Below are 14,281 nucleotides of genomic sequence, written 5' to 3' on the forward strand. Positions count from 1 at the left end.
CAGCCAGCAAACCGACAAAGTAGCAGACCTTGGTCGCAGCCGGGCATTGAGCAAACGCATTGTGGCCAATATCCGTGTGCAGTTCGCCGATAATCTGCCGGTTGCGATAAGCTCTGAATTGGGCCCAATAACGCACCAATATCCCTATAAGCACCCCAATTCTTTTCACGTAATCATTATATATGACGCAACGCTCTTCTTGACAAATAAGGAGATTTAAGTGGCGGAATGAGATCAGAGGGGGAGGGGGGGGGGATACAGAGATGAGAGGGGGAGGAAATGCACCAGGCCAAACATTTATAATAATTATTAAATATCTCCGGCTAATTGGAAACATTTACATTTAGAGCATCAGTACAAAGAGTTAGATTTCATGTTCGGGGTTTATTGATTGAAACTGCAGCGAATGGTTCCAGGAATTCAAGGACAGATGTATAATAAAACTTACTATTCTGGGGCCTGATGTGATTGGAGGCGCGCGATAGCAATAATAAAGTAATGCAGCAGGGGGCGACATAATACACAATGCATCAGATGACGCAGTATTGGACGTTCCCCGGCACCTTTTGCTGCCCACACTGGATCCAGTGGCGCTTAAGACACAAAGCAACAATATATATTTTAAATGAAAACACATTTATTATTCAATAAAACTAAACATAAATAAAATTAAAAAATAAATAAAAAACCCCGGAGTATCAAAGAAAAACTAGTGATAAATCATTATGTAAGTTACTATAATACAAAGACTGCGCCGCAATCTAGAACTGGAGCAGTTTGAGCTGGTTATTAAGTGATTCTCCTTGTCTATTAGAAGATGGTTTCATTGATCAAGTGTAATGGTCCATACACGCTGGGCAGCAATGATCGTGTTCATCGCGGGGGGGAAGCCGCTCAGTGCATACACACTGAGCAGCTTTCCCCCTGCCTGGCGCCGATGGTGGGGGAGGACGGTGTTGCATAGAGCAGAGCTATGAAAAGCCGTCCTCAAAGCCGCTCATCTGCTGTTAATACCAACAGATGTGCGGCTTTCCCGGCGATGATGCAGGAGCGCGCAGCAGCGCTCATCGCTGGGGCATACACACTGGGCGGCTTTCCCCCTTCCCGGCGCTATCAGCGGGGAGAGGGCGGCTTTACATAGCGCAGCTGTTAATACCAGCAGATAGCGGCTTTCCCGGCGATGATGAGGGAGCGCGCAGCAGTACTCACCGCCGGGCCATACACACTGGGCGGCTTTGGGCTGAAAGCTGCTCAAACCTCCTGTTTTGTGCGACTTTCAGCTCAAAGTCGCCCAGTGTGTATGGGCCTTCACTTTCAAGTGTGCACATAAAGTCACTTACATGTGGCAGTATTGGAAAGCGATCAATAGTCTTAAGGCACACCTTCCTCCTTCATCCGAGTCTTTCCCGCCAAATGGTTAAAGTTAATCAACTGCAATCATTTATTTTCGCACTGTATTAATACATTTTTGACCAGAGCGTCATAACATCAGTAGCCTGGATCCTGTGTGTGATGGGTGCCAATAGCACCTTACGGTGTGGGGAGCCGGTGGATGTGGTCCCGGACTGCTGCAGCTAGACCGTGCGCTACTGCTGTGAGTTGGTCTGCAGACTTCTCCGTTCAGTGACCCGCGCACTCCCACGTAGTACTGGCTGCAGGTAAGCAAAGCTGTTGCTGGGGGGCGGGGAATAGGCAGGCTGTCAGTGTGTCTGGTCGTTCAGCGCATCAAAGTCACAGGGGGATTGCCGGTCGATAACGCAGATGAGGAGGGGTCCTTGAGGAATGCGTTTCGGCACACTCAGGGTGGCTTTGTCAACCAGAAGTCCTACCTTTGGCTGGCTGCATGACACATAGGGGAAATTTACTAAAGGAAATTTGTAAAAAATAGGTGTACTTGTATCCAGAAATACACTTATTTTTGACATTTACCATCCCGAAAATACGGCAATTCGTATTCGTATTGATAGCACAAATTTCTGAAATTTCTCCATTGTGAGACGAATAAAGGGATTCTATCTATCATTACCAGTTATTATATAGCACATACATATTCCGCAGCGCTGTACATAGAATATTATTACCAGTTATTATATAGCGCACACATATTCCGCAGCACTGTACAGAGATTATTATTACCAGTTATTATATAGCGCACACATATTCCACAGCGCTGTACAGAGAATATTATTACCAGTTATTTATATAGCGCACACATATTCCACAGCGCTGTACAGAGAATATTATTACCAGTTATATTATATAGCACACACATATTCCGCAGCGCTGTACAGAGACTATTATTACCAGTTATTTATATAGCGCACACATATTCCGCAGCGCTGTACAGAGACTATTATTACCAGTTATTATATAGCGCACACATATTCCACAGCGCTGTACAGAGACTATTATTACCAGTTATTATATAGCACACACATATTCCGCAGCGCTGTACAGAGACTATTATTACCAGTTATTATATATCGCACACATATTCCGCAGCGCTGTACAGAGAATATTATTACCAGTTATTATATAGCGCACACATATTCCGCAGCGCTGTACAGAGACTATTATTACTAGTTATTATATAGCGCACACATATTCCGCAGCGCTGTACAGAGACTATTATTACCAGTTATTATATAGCGCACACATATTCCGCAGCGATGTACAGAGACTATTATTACCAGTAATTATATAGCGCACACATATTCCACAGCGCTTTACAGAGAATATTATTACCAGTTATTATATAGCGCACACATATTCCGCAGCGCTGTACAGAGAATATCATTACCAGTTATTATATAGAGCACACATATTCTGCAGCGCTGTACAGAGAATATTATTACCAGTTATTTATATATCGCACACATATTCCGCAGCGCTGTACAGAGACTATTATTACCAGTTATTATATAGCGCACACATATTCCGCAGCGCTGTACAGAGAATATCATTACCAGTTATTATATAGCGCACACATATTCTGCAGCGCTGTACAGAGAATATCATTACCAGTTATTATATAGCGCACACATATTCCACAGTGCTGTACAGACCCCATTATTACCAGTTATATTATATAGTGCACACATATTCCGCAGTGCTGTACAGAGACTATTATTACCAGTTATTTATATAGCGCACACATATTCCGCAGCGCTGTACAGAGATTATTATTACCAGTTATTATATAGCGCACACATATTCCGCAGCGCTGTACAGAGACTATTATTACCAGTTATTATATAGCGCACACATATTCCGCAGCGCTGTACAGAGAATATTATTACCAGTTATTATATAGCGCACACATATTCCGCAGCGCTGTACATAGACTATTATTACCAGTTATTATATAGCGCACACATATTCTGCAGCGCTGTACAGAGAATATTATTACCAGTTATTATATAGCACACACATATCCTGCAGCGCTGTACAGAGAATATTATTACCAGTTATTATATAGCGCACACATATTCCACAGCGCTGTACAGAGAATATTATTACCAGTTATTTTATAGCGCACACATATTCCGCAGCGCTGTACAGAGAATATTATTACCAGTTATTATATAGCGCACACTTATTCCGCAGCGCTGTACAGAGACTATTATTACCAGTTATTATATAGCGCACACATATTCCGCAGCGCTGTACAGAGACTATTATTACCAGTTTTTATATAGCGCACACATATTCCGCAGCGCTGTACAGAGAATATTATTACCAGTTATTTATATAGCGCACACATATTCCGCAGCGCTGTACAGAGACAATTATTACCAGTTGTTATATAGCGCACACATATTCCGCAGCGCTGTACAGAGACTATTATTACCAGTTATTATATAGCGCACACATATTCCGCAGCGCTGTACAGAGACTATTATTACCAGTTATTATATAGCGCACACATATTCCGCAGCGCTGTACAGAGAATATTACCAGTTATTATATAGCACACACATATTCCACAGCACTGTAGAGAATATTATTACCAGTTATTATATAGCGCACACATATTCCACAGCGCTGTACAGAGAATATCATTACCAGTTATTTATATAGTGCACACATATTCCGCAGCGCTGTACAGAGAATATTATTACCAGTTACTTATATAGCACACACATATTCCGCAGCGCTGTACAGAGACTATTATTACCAGTTATTTATATAGCGCACATATAATCCGCAGCGCTGTACAGAGACTATTATTACCAGTTATTTATATAGCGCACACATATTCCGCAGCGCTGTACACAGAATATTACCAGTTATTATATAGCGCACACATATTCCACAGCACTGTACAGAGAATATTATTACCAGTTATTATATAGCGCACACATATTCCGCAGCGCTGTACAGAGAATATTATTACCAGTTATTTATATAGCGCACACATATCCCGCAGCACTGTACAGAGACTATTATTACCAGTTATTATATAGCGCACACATGTTCCGCAGCACTGTACAGAGAATATTATTACCAGTTATTATATAGCACACACATATTCCGCAGCGCTGTACAGAGACTATTATTACCAGTTATTATATAGCGCACACATATTCCGCAGCGCTGTACAGAGAATATTATTACCAGTTATTATATAGCGCGCACACATATTCCGCAGCGCTGTACAGAGAATATTATTACCAGTTATTATATAGCGCACACATATTCCGCAGCGCTGTACAGAGATTATTATTACCAGTTATTTATATAGCGCACACATATTCCACAGCGCTGTACAGAGAATATCATTACCAGTTATTTATATAGCGCACACATATTCCGCAGCGCTGTACAGAAAATATTATTACCAGTTACTTATATAGCGCACACATATTCCGCGGCGCTGTACAGAGAATGTTTGAACATTTACATCAGTCCCTGCCCCAGTGGAGCTTGCAATCTATATTCCCTACCACATGTACACGAACACACACAGACATTCTAGGGTTAACTTTGTTGGGAGCCAATTAACCTACCAGTATATTTTTGGATTGTGGGAGGAAACCGGAGTACCCGGAGGAAACCCATGCAAGCATGGGGAGAATATACATACTCCACACAGTTAGGGTAATGGTGGGAATAGAACCCATGACCTCGGTGCTGTGAGGCAGTAATGCTGACAATTACAACGTCCAGAAAAGATGTAATATGGGTAAATCCTAATAGCTGCGATGATTTCATGTGTGTGAATCACTTTACGTCAGCCGAATTCACATGAAAGTTATTTTTTGTGCGAATTCAGGTTGAAACCAGCCCGCGAAAGGTTACGAGATTGGGTGCCGCTGCTGACGTTTAAACGCCACCCTGCACATAACAGGATTGACCCCATAGTCTGGTGTCTGGATGACTAGTAAGAGGGTCTCTGGGTGGAGCCATGCTTTTGCACTAAGTAGCAATATTATTATGCTCCCATACTAGCCATCCTCCCATTCCCCAGCTGTAAAGTCCAGCACCATAGCTACAGAGCCTGCACTGTATGTGTGTGTGGTACTGCCCAGGGTGCTGCTGCTACTACAGAGCAGATACACTGCACCACTGTCACTCATCACCTCCCATTGCCTGCACAGTGACAGGCCCACCCTCTCTGTAGCAGCCTGCACACAAGGAGGCTGATCACATGACAACCGTCACATGACCAGAAGGGGAAAGCTGTAGCTGAGAGTGGTCATGTGACTGTGTCACATGTCAGGAGAGCAGCCAGCAGCTGGGGAGGTGAGTGCTGTGTGTATAAGTTGTATTTCTGGGTATTTATACCATAGTAAGGGTTACAGAGCTAGCTCAGTGCATGGGGATAGGACCTGGGATAGGTTGCAGCTGGATCACTGTGCACAGCTGCATTACTGCATTCAGGGGGGCTCTGGGCACTTAGGATAGGGTTCCCTTATGTGGTCACGTCCTTATTCCCAGTAATTACCAGTCAGGGCACAGTAACATCATTCATTCTGTGAAATGAATTGTGCCAAAGCCCCTTAATTGGTAACACCCGCTGCATATGCCGCCAGACCCATAGAACGTTAGGTGACATCGGCCAAGGTGATGGTCTGTCCCCCAGCACCCCATTATTCGGGCTGGGGGGTAAGTATGGTGAATTGTGAACGTACTGTTGTTAATAGCAGATCAGTCTCCCCTGCTAGCTGGACGTATGTCATTATTTTACTGTTTAATTCCAACTTAAATACAAGATGCAACTCCCATTCGTATTGAGGAGCCTCTTGGGAGTTGTAGTCCACCATCAGACAGAATCCTGGAAGGGAGTTTAGTGTGGTATAACGGAATTACTGTCCCTTACGATTGTACCTAGCAACAAGGGACCCCTCATATAAATCATTATAAGACGCAAACAGTTTTCTACCTATATAGAAGTTATAACATTGAGCCTTACCTTCTGTTTGATAGTCTACACCACACTAATACTGCAGCTATGCGGGTGCCGTGTGACTGGCCGGGCACCGCGGCTGTAAGGGATTGGCACCATCTCAGATGGCAGAAGGTGTGGGCACTGGCTGGATGTGGCCTCCTGTAGTAATATTTCTAATGTAGCCCATATTACTTACATAGTATAATCCTGTATCACAAATGGTTAATGGATATAGATGTATGTTTTGGCCCTGCTAGCTACACCCTGGGTAACCCGCTCTCCCCTTCCCTCTTCCCAATCACGAGTCCTTCCCGCTAAGTGTGATTACCTGCTCATAATTGCAGATAATTTTCTGCTATCACTGATTGCTGCTATTTATAGTGCAGGTGGGGGAGGCCTGTGCTCCGAGCCTCCCCCCAGTTCTGCGCTTAGTACACCCCGTTCTACTCTTTGTACTATTCCTTGCCCTCATCTGCTCTTTCCACAGGGGGTGCTGTCACAATGCCCCAGAGACTGTCCGTCGAGAAGCAGGCCTACTCAGTACCACTGATCCAGCCGGACCTTCGCAGGGAAGAGACTATACAGCAGATCACAGATACTCTGCAGCACCTGCAGAGCGTTTCCAACGACATCTTCAGCAGGTACTTTGCGGTGGGAGTATCCTGCCTCTCCTCTAGGGGTCAGTTATCCCCCTTCCCTTTCATTTGCAAGTATGTGCTGGGGGTTAGTTAGCCCACCTCCGTGTGTGAGTGTGTGTATCGTGGCCCCCATACACTCCAGCAATTTGGGCTGATTTCACCCGTTTCTGACCGTTCGGGCCGAGAAATCAAATCGGATGTGTGTGTGACATGCCATTGGGTCCGATGCGCGGCCCCCCTCCTGGGAACAGGGGTCACGTGATACATGACATGTGAAAGCACCGCATGCGATCACTGGCAGCTCGTGGGGATCAGATGGCCATGCACCGCTGTGATACATCGCAGTAGTGTATGGCCAGCTTTAGACCTGCACATATAATATTGTGTATGTACCATTGTTTTATAATTGATACAAGTTTGCTGGGTTTTATACAATAGCTGAAGACCCGTGTGACAGAACCGCACCGGGTATTCTAGATTACAATATTCTGCTAATAATAATTGATTTTAGGACATAAAGGTAAGGTGCGTGTATAGCATACTTGCCTACTTTTGAAAACTAGTCAGGGAGATTATGGTTGGTAGTAGAATTTGGGGTACTGCTTTCCTAGCACGGCGCCCACGATCTAGATTGTATGTGTGGGGCTGATATCTCAAGCATCTCATGCATCTTATGTGTTTGTGCGGCATAAGATGCACGAGATGATGCAATCGACGAGATTTTTACATTGGAATCAATGTAAAAAGGCCCCAAAACCCCAATTTTTATTGCTAAAATCATGGCTGAAATGGCCCCCCCATTGTTAACGCCACCCCACTATTGACGCCAACCCGAAGCGTGGCGAGCCCGCGAGGGGCGGCGGTACGCGTCCTCCGACCTTTTCATACCCCCACTATCAACGTCAGCGTGGAGTTGATTTTATATAGTGGTCCGAGCCACCGAGCCCGAAGCGTGGCGAGCGGACGCAGAATACATGTAAAGTAGTCCGCGTCCCCTTGTGGGGCTCGCCACGCTTCGGGCTCGGTGGCTCGCTGCGCTCGCCACACTATATATAATCGACTCCACGCCGACGTGGATAGTGGGGGTATGAAAAGGTCGGAGGACGCGTACCGCCGCCCCTCGCGGGCTCGCCATGCTTCGGGTTGGCGTTGATAGTGCTGGTGGCGTTGACAATGGTTATTGGGGGCTCACGATTTTTTATCTGTTGGATCTCATTAATCTCATGCATGTTATGGATGCATAAGATCCATGAGATTAAAAAATCGGTCCATCGCGTTGATTGTATGCTTTAAGTATCTTAAACTTAAGGCATACAATCAATGAGATGGGCGCCGTGCTAGGAAAGCAGTACCGAATTTTGCACAGCGCCCCATTGAGGGGGCGTGTCATGCTCCACCCAAAGGGTGTGTCTAGTTCCATATATGGAGAGATTGTGAACGTGGCACCTAGAAGCGTGGGTGTGTACTGCTACATCTGAGAGGAATCTTGTAATATGACTTATATCCAAATGTAGATGAGCCCCAGAGCAGTTAGTAAGAGATACTATACTTGGTAAAGTGCTAGGAAATGGCGCTGATGATTCAATGTAAATGTATCTATCTCTCAATCCTTTTTTCCCCAAAAATGTAACAGTGTAATGTGGGCTAGGTGACATGAGGGAGATTGCTAGACTAATGAGGGAGATTACTGCTATGTCAGGGAGCTCCTGCATAATGCAGGAGGGGAGGTAACTATGATGTAACAGTGTAATGTGGGCTAGGTGACATGAGGGAGATTGCTGGACTAATGAGGGAGAGAGGGAGATTGCTTCTATTTCAGGGAGTCCCCTGCATAATGCAGGAGGGGAGGTAACTTTGATGTAACAGTGTAATGTGGGCTAGGTGACATGAGGGAGATTTCTAGACTAATGAGGGAGAGAGGGAGATTGCTGCTATGTCAGGGAGTCTCCTGCAGAATGCAGGAGGGGAGGTAACTATGATGTAGCAGTGTAATGTGGGCTAGGTGACATGAGGGAGATTGCTGGACTAATGAGAGAGAGAGGAAGTCTCCTGCAGAATGCAGGAGGGGAGGTAACTATGATGTAGCAGTGTAATGTGGGCTAGGTGACATGAGGGAGATTGCTGGACTAATGAGGGAGAGAGGAAGTCTCCTGCAGAATGCAGGAGGGGAGGTAACTATGATGTAGCAGTGTAATGTGGGCTAGGTGACATGAGGGAGATTGCTGGACTAATGAGGGAGAGAGGGAGATTGCTGCTATGTCAGGGAGTCTCCTGCAGAATGCAGGAGGGGAGGTAACTATGATGTAGCAGTGTAATGTGGGCTAGGTGACATGAGGGAGAGAGGGAGATTGCTAGACTAATGAGGGAGAGAGGGAGATTGCTGCTATGTCAGGGAGTCTCCTGCATAATGCAGGAGGGGAGGTAACTATGAGGTAACAGTGTAATGTGGGTTAGGTGACATGGGGGAGATTGCTAGAATAATGAGGGAGATTGCTGCTATGTCAGGGAGTCTCCTGCATAATGCAGGAGGGGAGGTAACTATGATGTAACAGTGTAATGTGGGCTAGGTGACATGAGGGCGATTGCTAGACTAATGATGGAGAGAGGGAGATTGCTGCTATGTCAGGGAGTCTCCTGCAGAATGCAGGAGGGGAGGTAACTATGATGTAACAGTGTAATGTGGGCTAGGTGACATGAGGGAGAATGCTAGACTAATGAGGGAGAGAGGGAGATTGCTGCTATGTCAGGGAGTCTCCTGCATAATGCAGGAGGGGAGGTAACTATGATGTAACAGTGTAATGTGGGTTAGGTGACATGGGGGAGATTGCTAGAATAATGAGGGAGATTGCTGCTATGTCAGGGAGTCTCCTGCATAATGCAGGAGGGGAGGTAACTATGATGTAACAGTGTAATGTGGGCTAGGTGACATGAGGGAGATTGCTAGACTAATGATGGAGAGAGGGAGATTGCTGCTATGTCAGGGAGTCTCCTGCAGAATGCAGGAGGGGAGGTAACTATGATGTAACAGTGTAATGTGGGCTAGGTGACATGAGGGAGATTGCTAGACTAATGATGGAGAGAGGGAGATTGCTGCTATGCCAGGGAGTCTCCTGCAGAATGCAGGAGGGGAGGTAACTATGGTGTAACAGTGTAATGTGGGCTAAGTGACATGAGGGAGATTGCTAGACTAATGAGGGAGAGAGGGAGATTGCTGTTATGTCAGGGAGTCTCCTGCAAAATGCAGGGAGGGAGGTAACTATTATGTAACAGTGTAATGTGGGTTAGGTGACATGGGGGAGATTGCTAGAATAATGAGGGAGATTACTGCTATGTCATGGAGCTCCTGCATAATGCAGGAGGGGAGGTAACTATGATGTAACAGTGTAATGTGGGCTAGGTGACATGAGGGAGATTGCTGGACTAATGAGGGAGAGAGGGAGATTGCTTCTATTTCAGGGAGTCCCCTGCATAATGCAGGAGGGGAGGTAACTTTGATGTAACAGTGTAATGTGGGCTAGGTGACATGAGGGAGATTTCTAGACTAATGAGGGAGAGAGGGAGATTGCTGCTATGTCAGGGAGTCTCCTGCAGAATGCAGGAGGGGAGGTAACTATGATGTAACAGTGTAATGTGGGCTAGGTGACATGAGGGAGAATGCTAGACTAATGAGGGAGAGAGGGAGATTGCTGCTATGTCAGGGAGTCTCCTGCAGAATGCAGGAGGGGAGGTAACTATGATGTAGCAGTGTAATGTGGGCTAGGTGACATGAGGGAGATTGCTGGACTAATGAGAGAGAGAGGAAGTCTCCTGCAGAATGCAGGAGGGGAGGTAACTATGATGTAGCAGTGTAATGTGGGCTAGGTGACATGAGGGAGATTGCTGGACTAATGAGGGAGAGAGGAAGTCTCCTGCAGAATGCAGGAGGGGAGGTAACTATGATGTAGCAGTGTAATGTGGGCTAGGTGACATGAGGGAGATTGCTGGACTAATGAGGGAGAGAGGGAGATTGCTGCTATGTCAGGGAGTCTCCTGCAGAATGCAGGAGGGGAGGTAACTATGATGTAGCAGTGTAATGTGGGCTAGGTGACATGAGGGAGAGAGGGAGATTGCTAGACTAATGAGGGAGAGAGGGAGATTGCTGCTATGTCAGGGAGTCTCCTGCATAATGCAGGAGGGGAGGTAACTATGAGGTAACAGTGTAATGTGGGTTAGGTGACATGGGGGAGATTGCTAGAATAATGAGGGAGATTGCTGCTATGTCAGGGAGTCTCCTGCATAATGCAGGAGGGGAGGTAACTATGATGTAACAGTGTAATGTGGGCTAGGTGACATGAGGGCGATTGCTAGACTAATGATGGAGAGAGGGAGATTGCTGCTATGTCAGGGAGTCTCCTGCAGAATGCAGGAGGGGAGGTAACTATGATGTAACAGTGTAATGTGGGCTAGGTGACATGAGGGAGAATGCTAGACTAATGAGGGAGAGAGGGAGATTGCTGCTATGTCAGGGAGTCTCCTGCATAATGCAGGAGGGGAGGTAACTATGATGTAACAGTGTAATGTGGGTTAGGTGACATGGGGGAGATTGCTAGAATAATGAGGGAGATTGCTGCTATGTCAGGGAGTCTCCTGCATAATGCAGGAGGGGAGGTAACTATGATGTAACAGTGTAATGTGGGCTAGGTGACATGAGGGAGATTGCTAGACTAATGATGGAGAGAGGGAGATTGCTGCTATGTCAGGGAGTCTCCTGCAGAATGCAGGAGGGGAGGTAACTATGATGTAACAGTGTAATGTGGGCTAGGTGACATGAGGGAGATTGCTAGACTAATGATGGAGAGAGGGAGATTGCTGCTATGCCAGGGAGTCTCCTGCAGAATGCAGGAGGGGAGGTAACTATGGTGTAACAGTGTAATGTGGGCTAAGTGACATGAGGGAGATTGCTAGACTAATGAGGGAGAGAGGGAGATTGCTGTTATGTCAGGGAGTCTCCTGCAAAATGCAGGAGGGGAGGTAACTATGAGGTAACAGTGTAATGTGGGTTAGGTGACATGGGGGAGATTGCTAGAATAATGAGGGAGATTGCTGCTATGTCAGGGAGTCTCCTGCATAATGCAGGAGGGGAGGTAACTATGATGTAACAGTGTAATGTGGGCTAGGTGACATGAGGGAGATTGCTAGACTAATGATGGAGAGAGGGAGATTGCTGCTATGTCAGGGAGTCTCCTGCAGAATGCAGGAGGGGAGGTAACTATGATGTAACAGTGTAATGTGGGCTAGGTGACATGAGGGAGAATGCTAGACTAATGAGGGAGAGAGGGAGATTGCTGCTATGTCAGGGAGTCTCCTGCATAATGCAGGAGGGGAGGTAACTATGATGTAACAGTGTAATGTGGGTTAGGTGACATGGGGGAGATTGCTAGAATAATGAGGGAGATTGCTGCTATGTCAGGGAGTCTCCTGCATAATGCAGGAGGGGAGGTAACTATGATGTAACAGTGTAATGTGGGCTAGGTGACATGAGGGAGATTGCTAGACTAATGATGGAGAGAGGGAGATTGCTGCTATGCCAGGGAGTCTCCTGCAGAATGCAGGAGGGGAGGTAACTATGGTGTAACAGTGTAATGTGGGCTAAGTGACATGAGGGAGATTGCTAGACTAATGAGGGAGAGAGGGAGATTGCTGTTATGTCAGGGAGTCTCCTGCCGAATGCAGGAGGAGAGGTAACTATGATGTAACAGTGTAATGTGGGCTAGGTGACATGAGGGAGATTGCTGGACTAATGATGGAGAGAGGGAGATTGCTGCTATGTCAGGGAGTCTCCTGCAGAATGCAGGAGGGGAGGTAACTATGGTGTAACAGTGTAATGTGGGCTAAGTGACATGAGGGAGATTGCTAGACTAATGAGGGAGAGAGGGAGATTGCTGCTATGTCAGGGAGTCTCCTGTAGAATGCAGGAGGGGAGGTAACTATGGTGTATAGACACAATACTTCCTAATGATATGCACTTAAAGGTACAGGAAGAGCTGGCACAACAGGTCACAGTCCAGGATAGACTGCATGGCATTGTAACATAGGGTAAGGGGCAGCCTGTGGCAGTGTGACATTTGGGAAACCTCGCTCTGCGTGGTGCTCCAGTCCTGATAAGGTTACGGATCTTATTCCTGCACTTGTATCTCCTCCAAATAATCTCTTCCTGGATTGTAATTAGTTCTAATTAGTAAAGTGAGTCCTCTGCATCTCGCAGTCAGCGGGGAGCCTGCAGTGGGTGTCTGTGCTTGTTCCATTGGATTCACCTTAAAGCTGTGAATTGTCATGTGCTATCCGGACGCTTCATGCATGTGACCAGTCCCATATAGCCTTTCCCCAATCAGAGTATATGATCTGCATTTAGGCTCTGGTCTGGTTTTACCCTCACGTGATACTGGGGTCACTTATGACGCACCCACCAGACTGTCACTGTAGTAGTTGGATGATTGCCAGGTCACAATGTGTACAATGTAATTAAGGTGTGTACACACGGTGCAATTTAGTTGCTCAGCAAATTTGGCTTAATATCGCTCAGCAATATATTTCTCAGCAACCATATCTCTCAAGCCCTGTACACACGGGGTAACTGGTCGCTGGAGGAACATGCTCCTGTGATTGTGGCTTTCTCCTTCTGAGTGTCTCCGTTTCCATCAGTGACCATCGCTGGTCACTGATGGAAACGGGACACTGAGCGATGTGGCCGCTGAGTGATTTTAACTCCAAATTGCTCAGCGGCCACATCCCTCTGTGTCTTTTGAATTATTATTTTTTTTTTTAACCTCTATTCTATTTTGACTAGATATGCACCAGCAATTTTTAGCCATAATGGAACTAGCATGCTCCTACCGACTTGTCACCCACGACTTACAAAAAACACGGGCGATATGGTCGCCTAGCGACCATTTAACCATTTAGCCAGCAATACTGTGTACAAGGCTTGAGCCTTAACAAGAGATAAAGGACCGGACAATCAGCCCCCAATTGCCATTGCGCAAACATCCTGTAACATGACAGTTAGGAGCTGATTGGCTGGACATTTATCACTCTTTAGCACCCTCCGCAGTATCTCTTGTTAAGGCTTCATCCATCTGCCACAATGTGCCTAAATGTTTCTCCGTCTCTACGTTCAGGATCTTGCAGCGAGTGGAGACCAACCGGTCTCAGCTGAAGAACATCAATGATCGGGTCAGCCTGGCACAAGCCAAGATAGAAAAACTAAAAGGCA

General features: G+C 46.1%; 1 protein-coding gene across 1 annotated transcript in view; it reads left to right on the forward strand.

Moving 5' to 3' along the window:
* Positions 1-5,634: 5,634 nt before the first annotated feature.
* WASHC1 (WASH complex subunit 1) overlaps positions 5,635-14,281 on the forward strand; it is a 10,067-nt gene continuing 1,420 nt past the window's right edge. Inside the window, exons 1-3 of the mRNA XM_083179533.1 lie at positions 5,635-5,745; positions 6,879-7,032; positions 14,187-14,278. Of these exons, the coding sequence (XP_083035659.1) occupies positions 6,893-7,032; positions 14,187-14,278 (232 nt within the window). The 5' untranslated portion in view covers positions 5,635-5,745; positions 6,879-6,892. The remainder of the gene's footprint in view (positions 5,746-6,878; positions 7,033-14,186; positions 14,279-14,281) is intronic.

The sequence above is a fragment of the Crinia signifera genome, chromosome 4 (genome assembly GCF_055691185.1).
Source record: "Crinia signifera chromosome 4, ASM5569118v1, whole genome shotgun sequence".
Taxonomy (NCBI): domain Eukaryota; kingdom Metazoa; phylum Chordata; class Amphibia; order Anura; family Myobatrachidae; genus Crinia; species Crinia signifera.